Source organism: Mobula hypostoma, chromosome 4 (genome assembly GCF_963921235.1).
Source record: "Mobula hypostoma chromosome 4, sMobHyp1.1, whole genome shotgun sequence".
NCBI classification, from domain to species: Eukaryota; Metazoa; Chordata; class Chondrichthyes; order Myliobatiformes; family Myliobatidae; genus Mobula; species Mobula hypostoma.
Window position 1 is genome coordinate 198641514 of NC_086100.1, and position 24673 is coordinate 198666186.

Below are 24673 nucleotides of genomic sequence, written 5' to 3' on the forward strand. Positions count from 1 at the left end.
GTGAAATCAGGATCCGAATCAGATTTATTAGCACCCATGTATATTGTGAAGTTTGTTGTTATGTGGCAGCGGTACACAAAATAAGGTTAGAAGAAGATATCCATAGGGCAAAAAGAGAGAAAGATACTGAGGTAGTGTACATGGGTTCATTGTCCATTCAGAAATCTGATGGCGGAGGAGAAGATGCTGTTCCTGAATCGTTCGGAGTGGGTCTTCAGGCTCCTGTACCTACTCCTTCAATGGTAGCAAGGAGAAGAGGGTCCTTGAGGATGGGTAAACACAAGGAAATCTGCAGATGCTGGAATTTCAAGCAACACACATCAAAGTTGCTGGTGAACGCAGCAGGCCAGGCAGCATCTCTAGGAAGAGGTACAGTCGACGTTTCGGACCGAGACCCTTCATCAGGACTAACTGAAAGAAGAGATAGTAAGAGATTTGGAAATGGGAGGGGTGCCTCTTCTTGAAGGTGTCCTGGATGATGGGCATGCTAGTAGCCATGATGGAGCTGGCTGAGTTTACAAAATTCTGCACCTTTCTCTGATCCTGAGCAGTGACACCAGGATCTGTAGAAATTTGCAAGAGGTTTTGGTGATGCACCAAATCTCCTTGAGCTCTGAATGAAATATAGCCACTGGCATGCTTTCTTCCTCCTCACATCAATGTGCTGGGCCCAGGGCAAATCTTGACAGATGTGGACACCCATGAACTTTCCGTTGCTGGCCCCCACGATGAGGACAGGCTCCTTCAACCTCCCCTGCCTGAAGTCCACAATCAATTCTTCTTACTGACACTAAGTGTCAATTTGTTGTGTGACAGCTCGCTCAAGCCAGATTGCTGGGGCCTCGGGGAATCTGGGCGTGTGTTTCACTGAGCTACTGTGTGCGCTAACACTACCTCTACTCCCAGGCCGAGCTTCAAGGACACGTGAGGCACCATGACAGAGCAGTGACTCCCCCACCCCGTCCCCGTTCAGCCACTGCGGCTCTTGGTCAGGAGAGGAATGGTCAGGAAGCGAGGCCAGGTCAAGAAATGGAACCGGACGGCGATTCTGAGCGACGAGCTCATTGCCGCCACCATAGGGGACGTCGACTGGCTACGGCTGAGCCTAAACAAGGCAAAGGGCAAAGTGGCAGTGGATCGGAATGTGAGTAGGTGCCCCGGGTCCTGTTCGTCAATCGTCATGTCTTCTCCTCCCCATCCTCACTGTCAACGCGTCCCTGGTCCTCACCGTTCCTCCCCTCCTTACCGCAGGTGATCGCTCCGCAGCACCCACGTAAATGCAGCATGTATCCCCATGGTTGGTACTCTAACTGAATCAGTCCAGAAGGGGTGGGGGTCTCCCTGACCCAGAAAGTCTAGAATCACAAATAACACACATCAGCTAGAAGAATTCATCATGCAAGGAAGAGATAGAGTGTGGAACTTCCTCTACATTGTCCCATCACACACTCCTGGGGTCAGACACAGAGTGAAACTCCCTCTACACCATCACATCACACGCTCCTGGGGTCAGACACAGAGTGAAGCTCCCTCTACACTGTCCCTTCACACACTCCTGGGGTCAGACACAGAGTGAATCTCCCTCCACACTGTCCCATCACACACTTCCGGGGTCAGACACAGAGTGAAGCTCCCTCTACATTGTCTCATCACACACTCCCAGGGTCAGACACAGAGTGAATCTCTCTCTACACTGTCCCATCACACACTTGCGGGGTCAGACACAGAGTGAAGCTCCCTCTACATTGTCTCATCACACACTCCCGGGGTCAGACACAGAGTGAAGCTCCCGCCACACGGTCCCATCACACGCTCCTGGGGTCAGACACAGAGTGAAGCTCCCGCCACACTGTCCCGTCACACACACCCAGGGTCAGACACAGAGTGAAACTCCCTCTGCCCCATCCCATCACACACTCCTGGGGTCAGACACAGAGTGAAGCTCCCTCTACACCAGGGGTTTCCAACTTGTTTTATGCCATGGACCCCAACCATTAACTGAGGTGTTAATGGAGCCTCGGTTGGGAGCCCCTGCTCTATACTGTCGCATTACACACACAGTCTTGTAGGATCTGCAAAATCAAAAAGCAAAGAGTAAAGCTTGGTGAATAATCAGAGTGGGTGTGAGAATTAGACTCCAGTCAGTGTCTGAGTGTGCTGTTTAAAGCGGTGGTGATATATCTAACCCAGTGTCTCTCCGTCCTCTACCCTACTGCCCCAGGGTTACAACGCCGTGCACTACGCTGCTCAGAACGGGCGTCTGGAGTGCCTGCGGGTACTGCTGGAGGAGTACAACATGGATGTGAACCTGCCTGACCTCCAGGGCTACCGGCCCATCCACATGATCCTCAACAAGGAATGTCAGTTCTGTGCAGAACACTGCCTCAACTACCTGCTGGATATCGGCGCCGACCCTAACGTGTACGTAGCCAATGGCACGTGCTGAGGGGGGACCCCGCCGAGCCTCAGGTGGTCGGTGGCAGCAGTGACTTTGCCGCACGCTGCGGAGGCAGTGTGGTGTGGTCGGCACCTGCCCCTAAGAGGGGTAATTAGAACATACAACACAGAACTGTTGGCAGTGATGGGGGAGAGTGTCTGTGGCCTGTGGGAGGGGATTCAGTAGGTGGGGGGGGAGAGTCGAAGATGGGGAAGATTGATCGTGGTCTGTGAGATGGGGTTCAGTGGATGGGGAGAGTCGGAGATGGGGGAGAGTGTCCAAGAGCAGTGGGAGGAGATTCAGTGGGTGGGGGTGAGTCGGGGATGGGGAGAGTGCCCGTGAACTGTGGGAGGGGATTCAGTGGGTGGGTGGGGAGAGTCGGGGACGGGGGAAGAATGTCCGTGGGCTTTGGGAGGGGATTCAGTAGGTGGGAAGAACCATTCATGGAGAGAGCATCCATGGGCCACAGGAGGTAATGCAGGCTGAGAGGCGTAGAAGGCTAACCTTGTGGCGGGAGGGGTTGGAGTGATATCTGACCTTGTGGAAGAGAGGGTTTGGGGAATATTTCACCTTGAGAATGGGAGGGTTTGGCGTGATATTTGGCCTTGTGGAGGGAGGGGCTGGGTGATAATTGACCTTGTGGAAGGGAGAGGTTAAAGTGATATTTGACCTTATGGAAGGAAGGGGAAGGGAAGATATTTGACCTTGTGTAAGGGAGGGGTTGAGGTGATATTTGACCTTGTGGATGGGAGGGGATGGGGTGATATTTGACCATGTGGAGGGAGGGTTTGAGGTGATATTTGACCGAGTGGATGGGAAGGTGTGGGTGATATTTGACGATGTGGAGGGAGGGTTTGAGAAGATATTTGACCTTGTGGAAGGGAGGGGTTGGGGTGATATTTGACCTTCTGGAAAGGAGGGGTTGTGATAATATTTGACCTTGTGGAAGGGAGGGTTTGGGGTGATATTTGACGATGTGGAGGGAGTGTTTGAGAAGATATTTGACCTTGTGGAAGGGACATCGGTCCGTGAGCTGTGGAGATGATTCAAGGGGGACAGTTGGAGAAGACTAACCATAATGAGATGATATTTGCGACCTTCGCTTTCCATGATCCTTTCCAAACTCTAGTAACCATTCCTTCTCTTCCAGGCAGACCATCGATGGGCAGTCTCCACTTCACCAGGCCGCCGAGGTTGGCTTACTAGACTGCATCACCACACTGGTGGAAGCGGGAGCCAATGTCAAGGCTAAAGATAGGAAAGGGCAGATACCCTATGACCTTGCTAAGCTCTGGGGTCACCGGACATGTGCAAGGTTAGCTCAACAATCTCTACTCGAGACCTAGCTCACTGACCGCACTGGTCGAATCATGTCATAGAATATTGATCATGGAGCATGCAACATGTAACATTGGCCAAACAATAGAAAGTGGGAACGTGGTTTCTTAAAACTCTGGTTAGACCACATCTGGAGTTTCTCATTCGGTTCTGGTCATACCCAAGTGCTTTGGACAGCGTGTGTAAGAGGTTTACCACGATGATGCCTGGATTAGAGGGCGCATGCTCTAATGAGAGGTTGGACAAATGTGAGTTGTTTTCTCTGGAGCAGTGGAAGCTGAATGGAACCCTGACAGAGGTTTAAAAGATTATGAGAAATTGACGAGTGGACAGACAGTATCTTTTTCCCAGGGTTGAAATGTCCAATATCAGAGAACATGCACTTAAGATGAGATAGGGCAAGTTCAAAGGAGATATGTGGGGAAGTTTTTTTTTACAGAGGAAGTGGTTGGTGCCTGGACCTTGCTGCCTGGGGAGGTGGTAGAGGCAATTAGAATAGAGGCATTTAAGAATCTCTTAGGCAGAAGGGTCTAGTTGTCATTAGTTCAGCACATGCTCAGCACAGCATTGTGGGCCGAAGGGCCTGTATTGTGCTGTAGGTTTGCTATGTTCTATTTTCTACAACATCAGATTATCAGAATCAGGTTTAATATCGCCAGCACATGTTGTGAAATTTGTTGTCTTTGCAGCAGCTGTACAAGGCAATAATAATAGAAAAAAAGTGAGTTACAGGAAGTAAATATATATTAAATAGTTAAAATAAGTAAGGAATGCAAAAATAAAAATAAAAAGGTAATGAGATCATGTTCATGGGTTCAATATCCATTCAGAAATCTGATGGAAAAGGGGAAGAAGCTGTTACTTAATCATTAAGTGTGTGTCTTCAGACTCCTGTTTCTCCTTCCTGATGGTAGCGATGAGAAGAGGGCATGAACTGCGTGATGGGGGTCCTTAATGATGGATGCCACTTTTTTGAAGCATTGCTCCTTGAAGATGTCCTCGATACTACAGAGGCTAGTACCCATGACGGAGCTCACTGCAGCTCCTTATGATCCTGGGCAGTCACCATTTCCCACACCCCCCCCCCCCCCACCCCATACCAGACAGTGAAGCTGCCGGTTAGAATGCTCTCCACAGTACAGCTGCAGAAACTCATGAGCATCGTGGGCTGGGGGGGGCCCGTTTTTGTGCTGTACCGTTCTGCGTTCCATGTTTCAGAGAGCAAGAACAGGCCCTTCGGCCCAAAATGTCTGTGCAGACCATGACAGCAAATTAAATTAATCTCTTCTGCCTACACATGATCCACACCCCTCCATTCCCTACACATCCATTTTATTTACTGATTGAGATAGAGCGTGGAATAGGCCCTTCCGGCCCTTCGAGCTGTGCCATCAATCCCCCAATTTAATCCTCGCTACCAACCAGTGCATCTTTGGACTGTAGCAGGAACTGGAGCACCAGAGGAAACCCACGCCGTCATGGCAGAACGTACAAACTCCATATAGGCAGTGCTGGGAATTGAACCTAGGCCACAGGTACTGTAAAACGTTGTGCTGACCACTACACTGCCGTGCTGCCCTGGATAGATAGGCATCCTTCCAAGTGTCTCTAAGTGTTGAGGTCATATCCAGTACCACTTCCACAACCACTCCAGTCACCCACAACTCTGCGTAAAATAATTTGCCCCAAACTTGCCCCCTTTTGCTTTAAACGCGTGCCCTCTATTATATGAAATGTCAAACCTAGGAAGAAGACTTTGTCTACTCTACAGTGCCTTGAAAAGTATTCATCCGCCAACACTTTGAATTGATTTGAATGAGTATTACTTACATCCTTCATATACATGAGGAGAAAAAAATCTTAGTTCACATACAGAGAGATCCTGGTTAAAAAAAACTGATAGCCTCTAGCAGAAAACTTAAACTGGGGAGGAAGTTCATCTTTCAGCAGGGCAACGACCCAAAGCTCACTGCCAGAGCAACCATGGAGTGGCTTCAAATGAAGAAAATTGATGTCCTTGAGTGGCCCAGTCAGAGTCCTGGCCTTAATCCAATCGAACAACTCTGGCAAGACCTCAAGATTCTGTCCCCCCTTGCTCCCCAACTAACCTGACACAGCTTGAGCAACTTTGCAAGGAGGACTGGGCAAATTTTGCTCCACCACGCCATGCAAAGCTAATAGAGACTTATCCAAAAAGACTACCGGCTGTAATAGCTGCGAGAGGTGGTTTAACTGAGTACTGAGCAAAGGTGGATGAATTCCTTTGAATGGCTGACATTTCAGTTTTTGAATTTTTAGTTTTCCATTTCCTGCTTTTTGGGCCCCACTGTGAAAAACTGGGTGGCAGGGTGGAGATAAATTTCTACCGAAAGAGGTGCAAGGCACTTCTTCTCTCTGCTCACCTACAGGTCACTCTTAGGCAAGGTGTGGCAACTACTTTGCACCCCTGTCCCCCCGCCACCCCTCGGATCACTGTCATAAAAGCCATGGGAGCAGGTGGTGGATGGTCGTATGAGCAGCTGGTGCAGATCACAAGTCCTGGTTATGTGACCACTGACGCCAGGCAGACAATCTCTGAAGAGTATTGATAATGGCTGAGGCCACCCATCTTGTTAAGACACAGTCCAGAAGAAGGCAATGGCAAACCACTTCTGTAGAAAATATTTGCCAAGAACAATCACAGTCATGGGAAGACCACGATCACCCACGCCATCCAGACATGGCACACAATGATGATGATGGCTGTGGAAAAAGGAGCATGGGATTAACAAATAAAAATTCTCGGTTAAATTGATCAAAATCCCTGGTTATACTCATTTACGTGATCAAAGGGTTGGGGGCTTCATATTTTTTACAAGGCAATGTAGCTATGCCTCTCATAATCTCATAAACCTCTGTCAGATCTCCCCTCAACCTCCGATGCTCCAGAGAAACTAACCCAAGTTTGTCCAGCCTCTCCTTATAGCTAGTGGTTTTTAGTTCAGACAGCATCTTGGTTCAAGTTCAATTCTATTGTCATTCACCTGTATACCCAAACCCTCTTCTGTACACTCTCCTCAATCACTCCATTCTACCTGTAACAGGGTGGCCAGCACTGCATGTAATTCTCCCCGTGGTCTAACCACTGTTTATCTGACTGCAATGTGACTTTGTGACTTGTATACTCTGTGCCCCAAGCACGCTGTACACTTTCTTCAGTACCCTGTCTACTTGTGTTTCCACTCTGAGAGCTGTGGACTTTCACCAAATGATCCCTCTGTTCGCTGAAACCTATCAAACGTTGAAAGGCCTGGATTGGATGTGGAGAGGATGTTTCCTGTAGTGGGGAAAGTCTAGGACCAGAGGGCACAGTTTCAGAATAGGGGAACGTCCATTTAGAACAGGAAAATAATGTATAATACATCAGCTGTGAGTGAATGATGAAGCAGACTTGATGGGGCTAATGGCCTAATTCTGTTTCTATGTCCTAATTATTGTCTTATCCACTCAGTGGCTGCTGTATTTTATACCTCCTGAGCCTAATAAAGTGGCCACTGAGTGTGTGTTTGTGGTCTTCTGCTGTTGTAGCCCATCCACTTCAAGGTTCAACATGTTGAACGTTCAGAGATGCTCTCCTGCACACCACTGTTGTAATATGGTTATGTGAGTTACTGTCTCCTTTCTGTCAGCTTGAACCAGCCTGGCCATTCTCCTCTGACCTCTCTCATTAACCAGATGTTTTCACCCACAGAACTGACACTCACTGGATGTTCATTTTTGGGGTTTTTTTTGCACCATTCTCTATAAATTCTAGAGATTCTAGAGATTGTTGTGCATGAAAATCCCAGGAGATCAGCAGTTTCTGAGAAACTCAAACCACCCCATCTAGCACCAAGATCAAATTTCTTCCCCATTCTGACATTTGGTCTGATCTACAACTGAACCTCTTGACCATGTCTGCATGCTTTTATGCTGGCACATGATTGAGTGATTAGATATTTGCATTAACAAGTAGCTACACTATACAGGTGTACTTGTTAAAGTTGCCACTCAGTATATGTCAGTGATAATAACCTGATTCTGGCCTCGTCTTCCAGGTACCTGGCCAGCCTGGTCTGGAAATCAAATGACAGGGATTTCCTGAAAGAAATGCGGAAGCTACAAAGGCTGAAGCTGGTCTTGCTCTTGGATGAACAGTGGCTGCACAACATCCAGCAGGTAACCTGGCCACGGGGCAGGGAGACAGGGCTCTGGGATCACAGCCAATCACATCTTCCTGAGCATAAACCTGCACTCCTGGAGTGGCACTGGAGAGAGAGAGAGAGAGACAGAGAGACTGACTCACTCACGAGTTTAGTCTCATCATGGCAGTAGAGGAGGCCATGTATGGACATATCTGAATGGGAGTGGGAAGCAGAGTTGAAGTGGGTGGCTACTGGGAGATAGATCCTGTCTATTGTGGCGATTGGAGCGGAAGTGCTCGACGAAGCGGTCCCCCAATCTGCGTCGGGTTTCACCGATGTAGAAGAGTGCACTACTTCCGTCTGTCAAGCAGTGCCCCATCTGGTAACATTTCTGTGGGGTCTTGCACTGTATTGATTGGTGGGGTTCTGGCTTCTGTTTGTTGCCAGAGGTCAATCCTGTGTGTTTGGAGGGATGTTCCGTGTGGTAGTTCCTCCACTGTAGCAAAGCTTTTCCTCGATTTTAGGTGGTTGGAAACTGGCACATGATGGTGTAGTGGGTGCCGTGGCACTGTGGCTCAGAAGGGTAGGGAATGGAAGAGGATAGCAGCGGTAATAAGGGACTCTATAGTTAGGGGCCAGACAGTCAATTTTGTGGACGCAGGAAAGAAACACGGAAGGTAGTTTGCCTCCCAGCTGCCAGGGATCGTGATGTTTCTGAGCGCGTCCACAATATCCTGAAATGGGAGGGTGAGCAGCCAGAGGTTATGGTACATATTGGTAGCAACGACATAGGTAGAAAAAGGGTGGAGGTCCTGAAAGCAGAATACAGGGAATTAGGAAGGAAGCTGAGAAACAGGACCTCAAAGGTAGTAATCTCAGGATTGCTGCCTATGCCACACATTAGTGAGTATAGGAAAAGAATGAGGTGGAGGATAAATGCGTGGCTGAGGGATTGGAGCAGGGGGCAGGGATTCAGATTTTTGAATCATTGGGACCTCTTCTGGGGCAGGTGTGACCTGTATAAAAAGGACGGGTTGCACTTGAATCCCAGGGGGACCAATATCTTGGTGGGGAGGGTTTAAACTAGATGTACAGGGGAGTGGGAACTGAAGTGAAGAGGCAGAGGATGGAGAGGTTGGTGCACAAGTAGAGACAGCTTGTAGGGAGTTTGTGAGGAAGGATAGGTAGATGTTAGAGCAAAGATGCATTCAGCCTGGTGGTTTGAGATGTGTCTATTGTAATGCAAGGAGTGTTATAAACAAGGTGGATGAATTTAGAGCGTGGATCAATACGTTAAACTATGACATTGTGGCCATTACAGAGACTTGGAGGTCTCAGGAGGAGGAATGACTGCTGAGTATGCAAGGCTTCAGATGTTTCAAAAAGAACAGAGAGGGACGCAAAAGAGGAGGGGGAGTGGCATTGCTAATCAGGGATAGTACCACGGCTGCAGAAAAGGAGGAAGTCATGGAGGGATTGTCCACTGAGTCATTGTGAGTGGAAATCAGAAACAGGAAAGGGGCAATAACTACTGGGTGTTTTATATAGATCACCCAATAGTAACAGGGATATCAAGGAGCAGTAGGGAGACAGATTCTGGAACAATGCAATAATAATAGGGTTGTTGTGATGGGAGATTTTAACTTTCCTAATATTGATTGGCATCTCCTTAGCGCAAGAGGTTTAGATGGGGTGGAGTTTGTTAGGTGTGTTCATCCTCTTCCTTTCCCTACCCATCTGACCCACAGGGCCAGATTCTGTGCCAGAGATGCAACCACTGTTGCTTCCCCCAGGCAGGCCATCCCCCCCAACAGTACTCAAACAGGAATACTTATCGTTAAGGGGGCAGCCACTGGGGTACTCTCTAGTACCTGCTTCTTGCCCTTCCCTCCCCTGACTGTTACCCACTTCTGTCTCCTGAGGTCCCGGTGTGACCACCTGCCTATAGCTCCTATCTATCACCTCCTCACTCTCCCTGACCAGATGAAGGTTATCGAGCTGCAGCTCCAGTTCCCTAATGCGGACTCCAAGGAGCTGCAGCTCGACGCACCTGATGCAGATGTGGTCGTCCAGGAGGCCGGGAGTCTCTAGGACCTCCCACATCTGACACTGAGCGCAGAAAACCGGCCTCACACACATACTCTCTGTCTTTATTTTAAACAGATAACCTACCTGGCCCCGACCCTTTATCGCTGAAGCCCCGTTGAGCCAAAGCCTTCCTACTCTGATGCCCGCTCTGTATATCTGTCTTCCATTTAAACTCTTCCTGCTGTTCTCATTGGCTGATCTCCACGCACTTGCACAGTCATACCCCGTTCAAATTGCCGAAGAAATAACCTGATCTGGTATTGGAAAGTGAACCTGGTCAGGTGCCAGATCTCTCGGTGAGAGAGCATTTTGGAGGTAGTGACCACAACTCTGTCCCCTTCACCATAGCGCTGGAGAGGGATAGGAGCAGATAATTTGGGAAAACATTTAATTAGGGTAGAGGGAAATATGATGCTATTAGGCAGGTACTTGGGAGCAGATGTTCTCAGGGAAATGCATGGCAGAAATGTGGTAAATGTTCAGGGAATATTGGCATGGAGTTCAGCATAGGTATGTTCCATTGAGGCAGGGAAAGGATGGTAGGGTTAAAGAACCATGGTGTACAAAGGATGTAGAAGTTAAGAAAAAAAGAAAAGCTTATGATAGGTTAAAGAAAATAGGTACTGTTAGAGCTCTAAAAAATTACAAGGTTGCTCAGAAGGAGCTTCAGAATGGAATTAGGAGAGGCAGAAGGAACCATGAGAAGGCCTTGGAACAGGATTAAGGCATTGTACAAGTATATGAAGAGCAAGACGATGAGCCATGCGATAACAGGACCAATCAGATGCGACAGTGGAAACGTGTGCACTGAGTCGGAGAAGGTAGCGGAGGTACTTAATGAATACTTTGCTTCAGTATTCACCAGGGAAGAGGACCTTGGCAATTGTGAGGATGACTTAGAGTGGACTGAAATGCTTGAGCATATAGACATTAAGAAAGGGGACATGGTGGAGCTTTTGAAAAGCATTAAGTTAGATAAGTCACTGGGACTGGGTGAGATATATACCAGGCTACTGTGGGAAGCGAGGAAGGAGATTGCTAAGCCTCTGACGATGATCTTAGCATCATCAATAGGGACAGGAGAATTTTGGTAGATCAAATTTGAAGGCAGAATATACTATTAATGGTAAGAATCTTGGCAATGTGGAGGACCTGAAAGTTCTTGGGGTCCATGTCCATAGACCGCCCAAAGCTGCTGCGCAGGTTGACAGTGTTGTTGAGAAGGTGTATGGTGTGTTGGCATTTATCAACCGTGGGATTAAGTTCAAGAGCCGTGAGGTAATGTTACAGCTATATAAGACTTTGGTCAGACTTCACTCAGAGTACTGTGCTCAGTTCTGGACGCCTCACTACAGGAAGAATGTGGATACTATAGAGAGAGTGCAGAGGAGATTTACAAGGATGTTGCCTGGATTGAAGAGTGTGCCTTATGAGAATAGGTTGAGTGAACTTGGCCCTTTCTCCTTGGAGTGACGGAGGAAGAGCGGTGACCTGATAGAGGTGTATATGATGATGAGGTGCATTGATCGTGTGGATAGTCAGAGGCTTGTTCCCAGGGCTGAAATAGCTAACACAGGGGCACATAGTTTTAAGGTGCTTGGAAGTAGGTACGAGGGGAGATATCAGAGGGAAGTTTTTCTCAGAGTGGTGGGTGGTGGAAGCAGATACAATAGGGTCTTTTCAGTGCCTCTTAGATAGGTACATGGAGCTTAGAAAATTAGAGGGCTATGCGCTAGGGAAATTCTAGTTAGTTTCTAGAGTAGGTTACATGGTCCAAACAACAGTGTGGGACGAAGGGCCCGTAATGTGCTGTAGATTTCTATGTTCTGTGCTGTCTGACTTGCTGAGTTCCTTCAGCATTTTGTGTGTGTTGCTTTGGATTTCCAGCATCTACAAAATCTTGTGTGTTCATATTGGAGACAGAGTCCATGGAGGAGAGGCCGGTTTCCATGATGTGCTTAGCTGTGTCTATGACTTCCAGCTGCCTCTGTACGGCAGCCAGCATAATCAAAGACCCCACCCATCTTGGACATTGGCTCCCCTTCTCCTATCAGGCAGAAGATGCAAAAGCCTGGAAGCATCTACCAGGCTGAATGACAGCTTCTAGCCCACTAATAACTATCGAATAGTTCCCTAGTACAATTAATCTACGTATATACTTAAGATATCTTGTGTATTTATATTTATTATGTTTCTTTATTATTGTGTTTTATCTCGGTTTTTTTGTGCTGCATCAGATCTGGAGTAACAATTATTTCATTCTCTTTTACACTTGTGTGCTAGACATGACATTAAACAATCTCGAGCGAAGACTATGCACGACAAGCTTTTCACATAACAATAATAAACCAATTTTCCATTTTGCTGATGCAGGAGGAGCGCGATCAGTTAACCGAGGACCGGTACACGTTGTGGTTAGAGAGGAAACACCTGCCTGACACAGCGAGGATCTCGCCCAGCCTCTACAAACCGCGCAGCACTTTAGCGGAGGAGACGCTGAGGCAGCTGAGGGAGGCGATCAGCACCACTGAGACCATGGGCACCGAGCCGGTGCTGCAGCTCGCAAAGCCCAAGAGTGCCTGCCGACCAAGGGCTGCCGGAAAGGAGGGACGGGCAGCCGCCAGGATCGCAGCTTGCTGGCCAGGACCGGCACCAGGCCCCGGTCACAAGCTGGCTTCAAGCCCAGCACTAGCTGACGAGGACGTCTTTGACCTCAGGACCCTAGTCCAGCAGCACGACTTTGGTCCCTTCTACGAGCTGGAGGTGAACAGGGCCCGCCTTCCACAGCTCAGGGCAAAGGCAGGCCCCAGGGTAACAAAAGCTCTGCCCAATCTGCCCCTCCACATCCTACGGCGAGAGCTGTTTCCTGGTTCCATCTCCCACCGAATAAAGATCCCCAAGGAATTCAAAGCGGTTCACGTCTTCGACCTTCCCAGGAAAAGACCCTCGGGCAAGAGTCGAGACATGCAGGGGGAGTGGCTGGAGCTAGGCCTGCCCTCCCTCTCCTTCACCTCCACCACTACCAGTAAGAGCAGCACATGTTCCCACAAGTCTGCCTGGCTCCCGGGCACAGCCAGCTCACCTCGAGGGGAGGAAAGAAAGGAAATCCTTGAGGAAGGCAGCCCTGAGGCTCGAGCTGAGAGCCCCCAGGAGCACTGTGAGCCCTGAGCTGTATCTTCCATCAGTACATTGCTCATGCTACAGGGTGCTTGGGATTCCTGAGTCTTACTAAGAATCACACAAAGTTGTGTCTTCGGATCACAGTTAGATCTCAAAGCCAGAGCAGCTGGTCACTATATCACTGAAAGCTCTCTCGGGCTCTTCCCCTCTCTCTGAACTTAGACACCCCCTAATCTTAATGACAAGAACCCCTCTCACAGACTCCACCCTGTCAGTGAATCCCCACCCACAGCCATGGACAACCCTTTCACAGAATCTTCCCCACCGGCCATCCACATACTATCTCGATACGGGTTTGAACAACCACTGAATCTCCACCTACAGAACCTAGATCATTACTCTACAGGCCCTCTGGCCCACAATGTTGTGCCGATTTAGCAACCTACTCCAAGATCAATCTAACCCTTCCACATAGCCCTCAATTTTTCTTTCATCCATGTGCCTGAGTGTCTATTAAATGCCCCTAATGTATCTGTCTCTACCACCAACCTGGCAGCATGCTCCACACACTCACTACTTTCTGTAAAGTACCCATCTCTGACATTTCCCCCCTGCCACCACCATATTTTCCTCCAATCCCCTTAAAATTACAACCCCTCATACTAGCCATTTCCACCTTGGGGGAAAAAGTCTCTCAACTATCTACTCTATCATTGCCTCTTATCATCTGGTACAGCTCCATCAAGTCATCTCCAGTTCTCCTTCACTCCAAAGCTCACTCAGTCTCTCTAGATGATGGGATTTACCTTCCTTCTGCCAATGGACACACTCCCCACAGACTTTATCTTGATATGAAGGGTCAAAAAGCTGGTGTTTAAACCTGGCCTGGATTTGATCTGAATTGGAACACACACCAACCAGCAGAGACACCCAACTCTGGATCCAAATCCCAGTTCTGACTGCAGTGCCAGTCAGAGCTCCCCATGGAACAGACGGTGAAACTCGCGTTCACACTGAACTGGTTGAGAATATTCTGTCTGCAATTTCAAATAAAACCAGTATGGCTACAGGTTTATTGTACTCTTTACGTCTCACAACACAGGGGCACTTTTGTCCAGTCTTGCATCCTTAGCATCAAAGGCCAATGATGCCTTATGAACTGACCTCAGTAGAGGGGAGGTGGTTCTGGGATTTCTGTGCCCACCCCCACCCCCGTCACCAGGGGGTCTGTGTGGCTCTCTGTGAAAGCCCCTACAGTGAGGTGAGTTCACAACAATGCTCTTGAAGGCCTGACCCAGTTAGAACTCGAACCCTACAATACAGTACAGGCCCTTCAGCCCACGAGGTTGTGCTGATCTTTTAACCCACTCCAAGATCAACCTAACCCTTCCCTCCCAAATGGCCCTCCATTTTTCTGTCATCCATATGCCTAAAACTTCCTTAACTGTCCATAATGTAGCTGTCTCTGGCAGTGCATTCCAGGCACCCGCCAGTCACTGTGTAAAAAACCTACCTCTGACATCCACCCTATACTTTCCTCCAATTACCTTAAAATCATAAACAAAAGAAAATCTGCAGACTGCTGGAAATCCAAGCCTGAAACGTCGACTGTACATAGATGCTGCCCGGCCTGCTGAGTTCCTCCAGTATTTTCTGTGTGTTGCTTGGATTTCCAGCATCTGCAGATTTTCTTTTGCTGTGATTGGACTACTACACTGAGAAATCTCTTCCAGAGATGCCTACCCTGAAGAAGTTTAAATCTTCCCTTCCACGGGAGTTCAATGAAACCCTCTCTCACTGCTCCTCCTCTATGACCGTAAAATTATACCCCATCGTATTAGCCATTTCCACCCTGGGAAAAAGGCACTTACTGTCCACTCTATCTATGCCTCTTACCATCTTGTACACTTCTATCAAGTCACCTTTCAACTTCCTTCACTCAACCTCTCCTTATAAGACATACTCTCTAATCCAGGCAGCATCCTGGTAAATTTTCTCTGCACCCTCTCTAAAGCTTCCACATCCTTTCTATAATGAGGTGATCAGAACCAAACACAATGCTCCAGTGTGAAACACAAGGCAGTGTCGGGTACTGCACCAAGAAAATTAGCTTGCCAAGTCCTTGAATTCAACTCAAGAAATCAGAGCTGTTTTAATTATGATAACTCAGCACTTGAGAAATTAAGTTTCAGAATAATTTCAGTAATGAAGAAACATGCTTGCGACCACAACCCATCTCCCCCACTCCGTCCCTCAGTGACCCCTCTCCCCCAGCACTGTGTCATGGACTGTATCCCCCACTAACATTAATCCAGCTTCCCCACACCGTCCCTCAGTGACCCCACTCCCCCAGCGCTGTCACCAACTGTATCCCCCACTGACATTAGTCCAGCTTCCTCACACCGTCCCTCAAGTGACCCCACTCCCCCAGCGCTGTGTCACTGTTTCCCCCACTGACATTAATCCAGCTTCCTCACACCGTCCCGCAAGTGACCCCACTCCCCCAGCGCTGTGTCACCGACTGTATCCCCCACTGACATTAATTCAGCTTCCTCACACCATCTCTCAGTGACCCTTCTCCCCTAGTGCTCTGTGTCATTGACTGTATCCCCCACCAACACTAATCCAGCTCTCTCACACCATCCGTCAATGGCCCCTCTCCCCAGCACCCTATTAAACCAACTGTATCCCCACCGACATTAATCTAGCTCCCTCAGTGACCCCTCTCCCCAGTACTCCATGTCACAGACTCTATCCCCACTCTCTCACTCAGCACCCTGAAGTTTGAATTCCTTTTTTCTACAATCTCTGCCTCAGTATGTCAGACAAGTTCTGTTGTTTGGAAAAACACAAATGGAACAGAAAGTTGTGGAAAGGAGGCAAGAGACCCCTCTCTGTTGTAGATTGCACTGAGACGTGTATTAAGCCCAGTAAAGTTTACTGCCAGCAACAGCGGCCAACTAGATACAGCTATCATCCACGGTCAAAAAAGAGTAATGTGTACAATAATGCAGTGCGTGGGAGCTCCAACAGAGATCTACCAAATGGTACAAGATTCGGTTTTTCATTTGTTCAAAGTCTTTCTAAATTCCAAAATATGTGCAAAGGTCATGTTTAAAATCAACATTAATTTCTTCAGGGGGGAGAGACCAGTGAATGAGGAAATTAATCCAAAGTGAATTCCAAGATGGTGTCCAAGGAGGAGCTCGTCAACTTTTCATTTTATTCAGTTTACTGGTCTCTGCTTCCCCCTCCCCCTCCTCCACCTCTCCATCAGTACCACCACTGCTCTGCCTAGCAGACAGCCCTCAGTATATCTTCTGTCGGCTGGGCAGTATCGCCTCCTTGATGAAAGTGAAGATCACCAGGATTCCCGATCTCTTACTCCTCTTCCCCTTGGTGAAGTAGTTTGACACAACGTCATCTGTGAACAGAAAAGCAACCATGAGACAATCTACGTTCACCCTGGAGTAGATTAAATCTTCTTTTCAACGGCAGTTCAGTGAGACCTTCTCTGACTGCTCTCCCCTCTCTAATATCTGTTGCTCTTTGACTACATGCTCTTTTCATTTATCACCTTCCAGACTGTGCTCCTTTCCCACCCCCCACCTTCTGATTTTGCATCTTCCCCTTCCTTTCCAGTCCTGACGAACAGTCTCAGTCTGAAACATCAACTGTTGATTCCTCTCCACAGATGCTGCCTGGCCTGCTGAGTCCCTCCAGCATCTGCAGAATCTCTTGAGTTTAGGAGACAATCAACCTGTTCATTAATCAGCAATTTAACCCCTTCGCCCACCGTCCAGTCCAGAAATCCAACGCCCAATCCGTCGACCCATCCAAAGAAAAAACCTTTCAACACAAACAACGCTCGAGGAATGGAGCAGGTCAGGCAGCATCTATGGAGAGGAACGAACAGTTGACGTTTTGGGCCGAGATCCTGCATCAGGACTGGGAAGGTAGGGGGAAGAAGCCGGACACAGTGCCAAGTTTGTTACAGTTTGCAGCGGTCAGCGTAATGCTTTACTGTGCCAGCAACCCGGGTTCAATTCAGTCACTGCCTGTGAGGAGTTTGTACATTCTCCCGACAACTGTGTGGGTCTTCTCCCACATTCCAAAGACACACGGGTTACTAGGTTAATTGTTCATATGGATGTAACTGGGTAGGGCAAGCGGTTTGCTCTGGAAGGGCCTGTTACTGTGCTGCATCTCCAAATAAAAATAAACATTGGAGCCGAGAAGAAAAGGTGAGGGGGGGGGAGGGCGGGTTCACATGATCAAAACTGGTGCTGTTAAGCTGCAAAGTCCGGAATCAAAAGGTCAAACACGATGGGACTAATGAGCATTTCAATGCCAGGAGTATTGCGGAAAACGCAGATGAGCATAGGGTATGGATCAGCATGTGGAATTATAACATTAGTGAGATTTGGTTCCAGCAGGGGCAGGCCTGGCACCTCATTCTGGGCTTCCATCGTTTTAGAGTGCGAGGGATTAAAGGGAGACAGGTGACATTACTCATCAGGGAAAATGTCACAATAGTGCTCAGTCAGGACAGACTGGAATGCTTTTTTCTTTGGATGGGTCTTATGGGGAATAAGAAAGTATGACGATTACTGTGATTGTATTTTAGACCACCCATGGAATTGAGAGGTGCACATTTTTGGACAGGTCACAGAGTGCTGCAAGAACATAACGTTGTGATAGGTGATTTTAGCTTTCAGCATATTGATTGGGACTTCCATACTGTAAAAGGGCTGGATGAGATAGAGTTTGTCAAATATGTTCATGAAAGTTTCCTTAATCAGTACATAGAAGTCCCAATGAGAGAGTGTGCAATACTTGATCTCCTATTAGGGAGTGAGACGAGTAGGTGACAGAAGTGTGTGTAAGGTAACATTGCATCTAGTGATCATAATGCCGTTAGTTTCACAGTAATTATGGAAACAGGTAGGTCTGGTTCTTGGTTTGAGATTCTAAAATTGGAAAGGCCAATTTTGATGGTATCTGAAAGGATCTGGCAAGTGTGGATTGGGACAAGTTGTCTTCTGGCAAGTGTACTTGGTAAGTGGGAGGCCTTCAAAAGTGAAATTTTGAGAGAACAGAGTTTGTTCCTTTCAGAATAAAAGTGTAGGAAAACAGGTTTAGGGAACCTTGGTTTTGGAGAGATATTGAGCACCTGGTTAAGAAGAAGGAGATGCATAGGCAGCAGGAACAAATGAGGAACTTGAGGAGCATAAGAAATGCAACAGAACATTTAGAAGGAAATTAAGGTGGCCTCAAAGAAGACATAAGGTTTCTCTAGCAGACAAGATGCAGTGAATCCTAAGGGCTTCTACAGATGTATTAAGAGCAAAAAGATTGCAAGAGACAAAAATGGGTCTGCAAGATCGGAATGGTAACCTACGTGTTGAGCCAAAAGAGATGGACGAGATCTTAAATGGATTTTTTGCACCCGTATTTACTCAGGAGACAGATATAGTGTCTATAGAAGTGAGGCAATGCAGCAAGGAGGTTATGGACCCTATATGGATTACAGAGATGGTGTTTGCTGTCTTGAAACAAATCAGGGTAGATAAATCCCCAGGGCCTGACAATGTGTTCCCTCAGACTCTGCGGGAGGTAGTGCAGAAATTGCTAGGGACATTTGCAGCCACATGCTTAGCAACAGGAGAGGTGCCACAGGATTGGCGGATAGCTAATGTTTCCCATTGTTTAAGAAAGGCACTACAAATATGCCAGGAAAGAGGCTGGTGAGCCTGGCATCAATAGTTGGAAAGTTACTCAAAGGTATACTTAGGAGCCGGATATACAAGTATTTTGATTGACAGGCACTATTTATGGATAGTCAATATGACTTTGTGTGTGATAGAGTCTAACCAATCTTAGAGTTTTTTGAGGAAGTAAACAGGAAAGCTGATGAAGGCAAGACAATGGATGTTATCCACATGGCCTTTAGCATGGTCACTGTCAAAGTCCTGCATGGTAGGCTGATCAAGGAGGTTCAGTTGCTTGGCATTCAAGATGAGATAGTAAACTGGATTAGACATTGGCTTGGTGTAAGAAGCCAGAGAGCGGCTGCAGATGGCCGCCTCTCTGACTGTGACTAGTGCTGTACTGCAGGGATTAGCGCTGGGTTTATTGTCGTTTGTCATCTATATCAATAATCTGGATGATGACATGCTAAACTGGATCAGGAAATGTGTGGATGACACCAAGATTGGGGGCAAGAGATCCTTCACCGGGACTGGTACACAGACAGGAAAGTTTGTCCTGAAAGGTTTCTGAACCGTAGGGAAGAGACAGGGTTATGGGGAACAGGCAAGAGAGTTGAGCTGAGGTCTTTGACTGCAAGAACTGTGACTGATGGGAGGACTGTGTGCTCACCTACAGGAAAGATATCAATAAGATGAAAAAACTGCAGAGAAATTCTCGCACAAATTTTGCTGGGACTTGAGAAGCTGAGTCAGGGAAAAGTCGAATACGTTAGGACTTTATTCTCTCAAGTATAAGAGGATGGAGAGAGATTTGATTGAGGTATACAAATATTATGAGCGGTATGGATCGGTAAATGCAAGCAGGTTTTTCTCACTGAGGTTGGGTGAGACTAACTAAGATCATGGGTTGGGGTGAATGGTGAAATGTTTAGGGGGATCTTCTTCAGTCAGAGGGTGGTAAGAGTGTGGAACGAGCTACCAGTGTACGTGATGGTTGTGGGTTTGATTGCAACATTTAAGAGAAATTTGGAGAAGTACATGGACGGGAGGGGTATGGAGGTGCGAGCCGATGGTACCACACAGAATAATAGTTCGGCATAGACAAGATGGGCCAAAGAGCCCATTTCGGTGCTGCAGTTCTCGATGACTCTTACAGGACAGGGTAGACATTCTAATTGGATCCATCATCTGGTATGGAGGGGAGAAGCTGCAGGAAGTTGAAAACTCTGCCAGCTCCATCAGCATCGAGGACACCTTCAAAAGGTGATGCCTGAAGAAGGTGAGATCTGTCACTGAGGGTCCCCATCAGGCAGCACATGCATCTCCTGATGTCAACTGTTCACTCTTCTCCATAGATGCTGCCTGGCCTGCTGAGCTCCTCAGCATCTTGTGTGTGTTCCAGCATCTGCACATTTTCTCTCGTTCATGCCCTCTTCTCATCTCTACCATCAAGAGGTGGTACAGGAGCCTGAAGACACACACTCAACGTTTCAGGAAAAGCCCTTTCTCTCTGTTACATTATCTCAGTATTTTTTGTGCTCCCATTTTGCTGTAGTTATTTAATTTTTAATAAATTTCTTATTGTAATTCAGTTTCTATTACTATGCATTGCAATGTATTGCTGCTGCAAAGCAACCAATTTCATGACAAATGGCAGTGATACCGAACCTGATTCTGATTCTGTTCCGACCTCTCGGGCCAGCCCGGGCACTGGTACTCACCTCCTTGCTGAATCGTGGACGGAAGGACATTCTCCCCCGCAGATAACGACACAAAGAAGGAGAAAGGAGTTATCCAGAGGCACAGTGTGAAGTAAGCCAAAACCTGGGCAGAACAGAACACAGAGCAATGAGGCAGCAGAACAGTCAACCGGCCCTCGGGCTGTGCTGAACTCATTAAAGCCCATACTTCCCACTGCACTGTGCATACACACTCACACTGACCCCTCTCCCGTCACCCTCCACACACTCCCTCTTCATCCTGAGTGCCTCACCTCTGCCTCCCCCCCAACCCCTCATTTCCACATTCCCCGTCATCAGTTCACTTACTTCTACCTCACCATTCACCTCATCACTCCTACCTCCATCATTCCTTTGTCCTTGCTTAATATTCCCACATCGTCACCCATTCCCCCAGTGTCCTGGTAAAATCTCCTCCACGTCCACTCTATCTAAGCCTTTTGGTATCCAGTAGGTTTCAATGAGATCCCCCACCCCATCCTTCCGAACTCCAGCGAGTACAAACCCTCTTGTCCCTGAACCCTGCACATCATTATACCCCTTCCTTGACGCCTAAATAAGCCGACTGCCTCCACCCTACTAGAGGACAGCTTACAGGACACACAGGCTTGTCTTCAGAGCCAGGCTGTACAGAACAGCAGTGGAGATTTACCAGAATGGTGCCTGGCTGAATGAGCCAGGGCTTTCCTCTTTGCAGTGAAGGAGAGTGGGAGGTGACTTGATAGCAATGTGCAAAATAATAAGAGGCATGGATCGAGTGGATAAGCAGAGACTACTCCCCCCACCCAAGGCAGAAATGGCAAATATAAGGAGGTATAATTTTAAGCTGATTGGAAGAAAGTATGTGGGGGGGGGAATGTCAAAGGTAGTTTTTTATAAACTCAGAGAGTGGCAATGGCATGAAACACACTGCTGGGGGTGGTGAGAGAGGCAAATACATTAGGGACATCTAAGAGACTCTTAGATGGGCAATGGATGATAGAAAAATGGACGCACAGTGAGAGGGAAGGGTTAGATTGATCTTGAAGTGGCTTAAAAGGTTGGCACTACATCGTGGGCCGAAGAGGCTGTACTGTGCAGAACCAGAGCAGAATTCTTTACCTCAGCGAAGGGATAGTATTCTTCTGCAAAGTGTTGAAAGGCCAGGTAATGATTATAGACCACCAGCACTATGAGGAAGCAAGAAAGATAAACAGTTAAACTGCTGCTGACCACAGTTAGATTAAACAGTATTGCTCCAACAACACCAATACCAACCGAAGCAGTAGTTCAGCCCCTCGAACACCAGGGAAACAGGCCCTTCAGCCCAACTTGTCCATGCTGACCAAGCTATCCACTTGAGTTTGTCCACATTTGCTTTGTATCCCTCTAAGCCAGGGGTTCCCAACCGGGGTCCACAGACCCCCTTGCTTAATGGTATTGGTCCATGATATAAAAGGTTGGTCAGGGACTCCTACTCTAAACCTTTCCCATCGATCTACCCATAGGCCTGTTAAGCCCCATCACCTCTATTGATGCACTGGCCGCCGACAGTAGCTCGCCAGAATCCTGTGTCCTGGATCAGTGACATTGTCTCCGGGTGTAGCCCATCTTCTTGGTGTATCCTTCCTCTCCCAGGGGTGAGGGCTTTGCATCTTCTGTTGCTGTTTTTGTAGCTCTGGGTTTTTAAACCGGATGGGATCGCTAACCCCATGCCTAACCCTCCTCCTTTTGCAGTTGGGCTTGGGACCGTCCAGGGCGGAGTGATCTACCTCTCTAAATGTCTTTTAAACACAACTGTACCCACTTCTATCAATTCCTCTGGCACCTCATTCCATACACCACCAGACTCTGTGTAAACAAGGTGTCCCTCCAATCCTTTTCAAATCATTCCCCCTTCACATTAAACCTACATCTCTAGTTTATTATCACTGAGATTACAATACGATCTCCGGTGATCTGATTGTAACCTCAGTTTTACATCTTCACCCCTCACTAGTAACTCTCCATTCCCCTTACTTTTAACTATCAATCACCCTCAGCCTTAACACCCAGGATATGTTCTTTTCTCACTGCTGCCATCAGGAAGGTGGTACACAAACGTCTGGACTAACATCACCAGGTTCAGGAGCAGTCATTACCCCTCAACCATGAGACTCTTGAACCAGAGTGGATAACTTCACTCACTCTATCATTGAGATGTTCCCACAACCTACGGACTCACTTTCAGGGACTCTCCATCTTACGTTCTTGATAGTTGTTGCTTATTTATTTATTATTATCATTTCTTTTTTTTTGTATTTGCACAGTTTGTCTTTTGCAGACTGGTTGAACTCCCAAGTTGGTGCAGCCTTTATTTGATTATATTATAGTTATAATTGTATTATGGATTTATTGAAATAAAATGAATCCCAGAGTTGTATATGGTGATGTATATGTACTTATAATAAATTTACTTTGAACTAGGAACTTCTAGTGGTCAAGATGGTGCCAGCCAACAATTCCACGGGTGACATCTCCCAGATAGCAAAACTTTCCAATTATTTCACTTTTTCTATGCATTCTGCTTGTTCTTTTTGTCTTATTTGTGTTCGAGAAACTGTTAGCACCTGTGAATCTTAATGGAAGGATCCAGTGCTGTGCTGTGTCCAGAGAGCTGCCTCGTGGAGATCAGAGATGGGGTGCCGAGAAGGTCCAAGAACACAAGCTGACTCGTGAAAAGGGCCCGAAATGAGGTGTGGGGTCATGTGTGACTCCATCGTGAAGCGACGAGGAAGACTGAAACATTGAGGGGAATGCAGAGGGGGGTCAACGATAGCTTGGCCGGCAGCCAGATCAGCACGTTTGGTCCCAGGTCAGAGTTCAGACCCAGTTTGGCCCCGGGAGGGCGACATTATGAACAGGGTCAGTTGTCACTTTAGAGAAAGTTAGCAGTTTGTGCAGCTGGTCTCCTCGTATGCAGCGAAAAGATGTTTCCCATATTCTGAGATTTACGTGATTATTGGACTGTACAGTGGTGGTCAGTTGGCGGGTGGATGACCTGTTAATCTTTTTGGGTTGGGGTGTTGGGGATTTGGTGCTACTGTCACTGTCCCTTTCTGCGAGTGAGGGGGTAGGAGATAGTTATGTGTAGAGGATTATTGATTGCTTTTGTGGCTGTTATCTGCTGTGGGCAGGGGGGTGATTTTTGGGATCTGCAGGTTTTGTTTCTTTTCTTTTTCATGGCAGATTTGGTGGGGTGGGGGGAGTTGATGTCTTTTCTTTCGTCAGCACCTACAGTCTTTCTGTATTTAATGGTTATCTGGAGTAGACAAACATCAAAGTTGCATTATCATGCACACTTTGACAATGAAATGAACCTTCGAACAATATTCAATCCTTTGCACCAAACAGCACTGAGGTCAATGTTCAATCTTCGTGAATGAATAAGCAATGAGAAGGCAGCCATCCACCAATCAGTGCGGGGTTACTTACCACATGATAATATGAAGTTAGGGGAGGTGAGCAGGATGTATGGAAACGTCTGCAAAAGCCCAAAGTAGACCAGGTTTGTGAAGAGTCCAACCCCGATCATCAACATTGGGAAGTTCTCAAAGAAGTACAGACCAATCAGTACTACCGTGGAGAACTGAGAAGGAAGGGAACAATTTTTGTTAATACATTCCTTTTCATACAGAACTGTAAATTGTGTACGGGTAAACACAATCGCTTTACAACGCCAATGATTTCCGATTCGATTGAGGTTCGATTTCCACTGCTGTCTGTCAGGAGTTTGCATGGATCTGAGGATTGGCACAATGATATGGTTCAAAGGGCCTGTTCCTTTGCAGGACGGTAGCATCCCGGTTCGTGTAACACGTTACAGTGCTCGTGATCCTGCTTCAGTTCCCACTGCTGTCTGCGAGACGTTTGTACTTTCTCCCTGTAGCCCAGTGGCTTTCCTCTGGGTGTTCCAATTTCCTCCCACGTTACAAAGATGTATGCGTTATGGTTAGTAAGTTGTGGCATGTTGTGTTGGAGTCAGAATCATGACACCTGTGGGCTGCCCCCAGCACAATCGATGCATTTCACGGTACGTTACAAATGAAGCTAATATTT

At 47.5% G+C, this 24673-nt stretch overlaps 2 protein-coding genes across 2 annotated transcripts in view; one reads left to right on the forward strand and one right to left on the reverse strand.

Moving 5' to 3' along the window:
• The first annotated feature begins 976 nt into the window (after positions 1-976).
• Positions 977-15889, forward strand: ankrd53 (ankyrin repeat domain 53). The gene is made up of 5 exons (XM_063047184.1): positions 977-1144; positions 2222-2421; positions 3588-3752; positions 7852-7972; positions 12400-15889. The coding sequence occupies exons 1-5, from the start codon at positions 1001-1003 to the stop codon at positions 13192-13194; spliced, it is 1425 nt and encodes a 474-aa protein (XP_062903254.1). The 5' UTR covers positions 977-1000; the 3' UTR covers positions 13195-15889.
• A 154-nt stretch (positions 15890-16043) lies between these two features.
• tex261 (testis expressed 261) overlaps positions 16044-24673 on the reverse strand; it is a 33371-nt gene continuing 24741 nt past the window's right edge. Inside the window, exons 3-6 of the mRNA XM_063047185.1 lie at positions 24050-24203; positions 21698-21765; positions 20579-20681; positions 16044-16570 (exon numbers count right to left, since the gene is read on the reverse strand). Coding sequence (XP_062903255.1) covers positions 16455-16570; positions 20579-20681; positions 21698-21765; positions 24050-24203 — 441 coding nt within the window. The 3' untranslated portion in view covers positions 16044-16454. The remainder of the gene's footprint in view (positions 16571-20578; positions 20682-21697; positions 21766-24049; positions 24204-24673) is intronic.

Coding starts and splice junctions, on each gene's coding strand:
- ankrd53 (XM_063047184.1), top strand. CDS start 1,001: ATGGTCAGGAAGCGAGGCCAGGTCAAGAAATGGAACCGGACGGCGATT. Junction 2,422..3,587: donor ATCGGCGCCGACCCTAACGT/GTACGTAGCCAA, acceptor CTTCTCTTCCAG/GCAGACCATCGATGGGCAGT. Junction 7,973..12,399: donor GGCTGCACAACATCCAGCAG/GTAACCTGGCCA, acceptor TTGCTGATGCAG/GAGGAGCGCGATCAGTTAAC.